The following is a 1,497-nucleotide window of genomic DNA, read 5'->3' as shown; positions in this document are numbered from 1 at the left end:
GGCCGTGGGGCCCCCCCCCCCATAGGCCCCGCTCACGGGGTACCGGCCGCTGCTCTCCCCCAGGACAAACGGTGCCAGGATGCAGATCTTTGTGAAGACCCTGACGGGCAAAACCATCACCCTCGAGGTGGAGCCCAGCGACACCATCGAGAACGTGAAGGCCAAGATCCAGGACAAGGAAGGTACGGGTGACCCGCCGCTCCGCGTCGCGGCTCTGCCGCCCTCGCGGGCAGTCGAGGTGCCCTCGTCTGCTGTCCTGCATCTGCTTCCGTGGCGCTGTCGCCCTCCCCTGTTTGCTCCTCAATCCTGATGCTGTGACTAAGCCCAAACAGTGTCCCAGACTGACGCCTCTGTTTCTCCCAGGTATCCCTCCTGACCAGCAGCGGCTGATCTTTGCAGGCAAGCAGCTGGAAGATGGGCGCACTCTCTCAGACTACAACATCCAGAAAGGTATCTTACACAATTTTCATATTTTCTAGTACAAAAGAAGTTCAGGCYGCATTCAGGCTTCCTAACACACTGTGACATGTGGCAGCTTTGCGGACGGTGCGCTGGGCACTGCCCTGCAATGCCCAGTTCCTGCGGTGAGGCTCATGCAGTGGCGTCTGTCTTTGTTTCAGAGTCCACCCTGCACTTGGTGCTGCGTCTGCGTGGAGGCATCATCGAGCCTTCCCTTCGCCAGCTTGCTCAGAAGTACAACTGTGACAAAATGATCTGCCGCAAGTACGTCCCGGCCTCCGGAGCTGTGGGCAGCTTCCTTACCCCTGTTCTTACCCCACTTCTGTGGTGGGGGGGGTTGTGTGCTCAAAACATAGTTCCTTGGTGAAACACTGTTTTGTCTCACCTGCGGAAGGAACTGGAACAGCTCCTGGAGCTTCAGCAAATTTCTGTGTCTTAGTGCCCTCTTTCTCCACGAGTTTCCTTGTCTTTGTGCCCTCTTTTTCCATGTAACTCTCTGTCCACACAGAGCCCTGTGGGTAGCTTCRCATTCTTGATTTTTGAATGTGCCCATAGTGAGTCATGTTACCAGCCCTGCTTCTGGGCCACAGAGCTCCGTTGTGGACTGGTGACTGCTGCCAGTTCAGTAGGGAACACGGGTGTTTATAAGCTCCTACTGTGTGCTGTAATCATCCGTGCCCGGATTTATCCGCCTTGCTCTAAAGGACGTTTCAGTGCTCCCCCAGGCCTCGTCCCCGCYGCCTGCGGGGCGCAGCCCTTGACGCGCTCTCTGGTTGCTCTCGCAGGTGCTACGCCCGTCTCCATCCTCGCGCCGTTAACTGCCGCAAGAAGAAGTGCGGCCACACCAACAACCTGCGCCCCAAGAAGAAGGTCAAGTAGAGGCGCCGGCCCTCTCTGTGCCGCCCCCGCGGGCGGCCCGCCGTCACCTCGCCCCCGCGGGGAGGGGTCTCAATAAAGCCTTGCTGTGTGCGTCCGGCGTTGGTGTGCGGCGTGGTGTGTGCGGGCGCCTGGGGGGAGCCCGCACCGGGCCGGGTGGCG

At 59.6% G+C, this 1,497-nt stretch overlaps 1 protein-coding gene across 1 annotated transcript; it reads left to right on the top strand.

The window, feature by feature from the left end:
• The first annotated feature begins 34 nt into the window (after positions 1-34).
• Positions 35-1,435, top strand: UBA52 (ubiquitin A-52 residue ribosomal protein fusion product 1). The gene is made up of 4 exons (XM_085319999.1): positions 35-182; positions 364-450; positions 621-723; positions 1,245-1,435. The coding sequence occupies exons 1-4, from the start codon at positions 80-82 to the stop codon at positions 1,336-1,338; spliced, it is 387 nt and encodes a 128-aa protein (XP_085176125.1). The 5' UTR covers positions 35-79; the 3' UTR covers positions 1,339-1,435.
• The last annotated feature ends 62 nt before the right edge of the window (positions 1,436-1,497 follow it).

The sequence above is a fragment of the Rhea americana genome, unplaced genomic scaffold, assembly GCF_003343005.1.
Source record: "Rhea americana isolate MKP2758 unplaced genomic scaffold, rheAme1 scaffold_609, whole genome shotgun sequence".
NCBI lineage: Eukaryota > Metazoa > Chordata > Aves > Rheiformes > Rheidae > Rhea > Rhea americana.
This window is presented reverse-complemented; position numbering and strand designations above follow the sequence as displayed.